General features: G+C 41.2%; 1 protein-coding gene across 1 annotated transcript; it reads left to right on the plus strand.

Moving 5' to 3' along the window:
• The first annotated feature begins 1977 nt into the window (after positions 1 to 1977).
• LOC143880105 (putative E3 ubiquitin-protein ligase RHC1A) lies at positions 1978 to 3231 on the plus strand. The gene has a single exon (XM_077382855.1). The coding sequence runs from the start codon at positions 2115 to 2117 to the stop codon at positions 2892 to 2894; it is 780 nt and encodes a 259-aa protein (XP_077238970.1). The 5' UTR covers positions 1978 to 2114; the 3' UTR covers positions 2895 to 3231.

A 3231-nucleotide genomic window follows, 5' to 3' on the forward strand; every position in this document is an offset into this window, starting at 1 on the left:
TCGCCCAAAACTCTTCAAAATTAATAATAAATGGCATAAGAGACCAGGTGCTAGCACTTGGGCGAATTGGGGGCGCCTAATCCCTTCCTCATTCGTCATCAGGCACGAACCCTATTTTATATCTCTGGTTATCCGTTGCAACAGAGCACAGCATGGGATCCAGGGCCCACTTCCTTGGATGGCGACTCTTCTTTGTTTAAGGTACGCCTCGAATCTGGGCTAGTCCCCCGAATCGAGAGGTATCTCACTTTACATCGCCGCTCATGCTGTGAGGGGCACTCTTTCGAGAGTTCCTTGGCGGAGCTCTCCTTCACATGGACGATCTAGAGAGACTCGCGCGGGGGCCCGTCCTCCACGCCCGTCCCGGATCTGGTTCCACAGACTCAAATAATCTCATGTCCACAAGATAGCCTCCATGTAATAGAATAATATGGAGAGAATAAAATTATTTTTCCATTGTTTTCTCAGATTGAAAGGGAAATGATAATCCCCTGAGAGATAAAGTCCCCCCGGCCCTGAACTTTTTTTATTCGTTAAGTAGGGGTGTCATTACGAATATAAGGATAGAGGAAAGAGAGAGAAAGAGAGAGCATCATTCCTGGGGGTGTCAACAGATCCACTTCGGGTAGGATCCACCTATGTCACAGTCATGATCCATTCAAACTCCTTATTTGTCGGGTCGGAGTCAGATTGTTCTTCGGATCCTACTTTCCACGCCATGACCACCATCCATTTTAATTCGGACAGTCCATCAGGGTGTCCTATTATGTCCCACTAAGCTAAGTAAACAATTAATTTTTAAAAAAAGAGTTAGAATGACAATCCACTATTAGTGTCTCTATGCATTTTCTTCAACTAAATTAAAAATTTATCTATGTTTAATCTATGTGTATAATAATGCTTGTAAACAATAAAACTAATCAAAATTACATACACAAATATACTGTATAACTATTGCAAAGAATGTGATGCATAAAGAGCAAAACCCTTCTCTATTTTCCTTCATGAAAGTATGAAATGAAATGACAGAAATGAGTGAAATCGCATTCCCATCCGATTCATTAAGTGATGAGAGAGGTTTTGACCAAAATACCCTTCATAGAACGGTTAGCATTAACAAAATTTGGAGGGTATTTTGCAAACCATTTCGGATCGTGACTATCCCATGGGCATCTGTGGCATGCCCATACCCAATCCAAAAATTTTCGGATCCCAGATTTGACGATCCGAAATATGACCATGGATCATATTCATATGTTTAGATCCCGTTCATTACCAGTTTGGATACCTCATATATTGTATTTGGATTTGGAATTGAGTTTTAAATACAAATTAATAGATCCGGCAGCTCATGTTGAGGGAGAGAGAGAGAGAGAGGGAAGGGGGGTACTTCCTATTGGAGGGGAGAGGTTGAGGAGCAAAGAGGGTGAAGTAAACTACCAAATCATTGGATTTCCCATTTCTTATTTGCACAACTTATTTGGAAATCTGATTTTTTTAACTGTCAGCGGCTGAATTTGAAATCCAAGAATTTGATCATATCCAAATTACAATTCAAAAAGGGCTGCAAAAATGTGAGGAATCCAAACCAAAATCTTCTCTGCATCCAAATGGGCCCACAGAGAATCCACATCATCACACAAGTAATTATTACATGGGAGAAATCCAAGGGAGTCCAGTGCTATTTTTTGGCAACCAAACATGGAATGGCATCCCAAATCCAAACCAAATTTGAACAGCTGGATAAATTTTGAAGGCAAAGAAAAAAATTAAAGGCGGTGAATTTATCCTCGAGCAGTGAACCATTCTCGTAGAAACCGTTAGGGTGTCCCAAGTAATAAAAAGGGTCTGATGTATTTCATATTCGAAGGAATGAAGTGACCTGATTGCCACGTACAATGCAGCTTGGTGTCCCGAGTGATGAAAAGGGGCGCATTTTATATCATTTTCCTTGTCCAAGGTATCATCTATATTTACCGGGCAAGAAGGAAAGTGTCGGAAAAACAGTTGAAAAGCGATTTTTAGGGTTTTTACTTACACCAGATAGAACTATTGTAGGGTTTCGTTGATTATTAGGGTTTTCATTCTAGGGTTTCGTTTTTCCTTCTGCAAAGATGTCTCTGTCTTCTTCTCCTTACTGGTGCGATCGATGCAGCAGATTCGTTAGGGTTTGGACTGGAGACCCAATCATCTGCTCAAATTGCTACAGTTTCCTCGATCATGAAGATATCAGTCCCTCATCTGCCATGTACTTGCTCGGAAATCACTCGATTTCCAACCAGAATGCAAATCTAGGGTTCCAATCGGACTCCTTAATGGGCTCGGGCTTTGATCGGATCCTAGATCAGTTCGCCCAAATCGAGATTAATGGGGTTGGGGTCTCAAACCCGCCTGCGTCCAAGTCCGCCATTGAATCCATGCCAAGGATAGAGATAGTTGCTAGCCATGTGATCACAGAGTCCCATTGTGGTGTCTGTAAGGACCCATTTGAGATTGGGTCCGAAGCCAGGGAGATGCCCTGTAAACATATCTATCATTCAGATTGTATCCTCCCATGGCTCTCTATAAAAAATTCATGCCCTGTTTGCCGCCGTGAATTGCCGAAGGATTTTTCGAAATTGCCAGAATCCGATAGGTCTAGGTCTTCCGGCGAGGTATCTCCAGCGGGTTTCGAAGAATATATGGTGGGGATGACAATTTCGTTGAATTCGAGAGGGAATCGCTCGAGAGTGAGTGGACGGATTGGGAGGGGGTTTCGTAATTTGTTTTCGTTTTTTGGGCGGTTTCGATCTTCGGGTTCTTCTCGGACGAATTCAGAATCCAATTCTGCTCGGCGCAATGGCACTTGGGTAATGGAAAATGGGTCCTTGGTTTTTACAGTTTATGGTCTTTGATTGTGGTGGTTGTTAGATTTGATACTCTGTAAATATAAAGATAAAAGATATGTAGGTTTTTAATTTCAACTGAAATAGAGAGGCTTAAGGATAGAAAAATTGTGCTGGGTTCCTTGTGTTAGATTCCCATGAGAAGAAATGTTGTATTTTTTGTGAGATGGTCAGAGTTATTGCCAAGAAGGAAGCTTTAAGATTGAAGAGATCACAAATGTGCTGGATTATGGAAATTAAGAAGGTATATACCCTTATGTACTGAAGTTTATTTGTAAATGATATGTTTTCAGGATTCATTGATTTTATTTTACTTAGATGTATGACTATGAACCTTTTGCTTTTC

Source organism: Tasmannia lanceolata, unplaced genomic scaffold, assembly GCF_043159265.1.
Source record: "Tasmannia lanceolata isolate RefF3 unplaced genomic scaffold, GAP_Taslan_0.1 ptg000006l, whole genome shotgun sequence".
Classification (NCBI taxonomy): domain Eukaryota; kingdom Viridiplantae; phylum Streptophyta; class Magnoliopsida; order Canellales; family Winteraceae; genus Tasmannia; species Tasmannia lanceolata.

Excerpts from the sequence above, each read along its gene's own strand:
- LOC143880105 (XM_077382855.1), top strand. The coding sequence starts at position 2,115 with ATGTCTCTGTCTTCTTCTCCTTACTGGTGCGATCGATGCAGCAGATTC.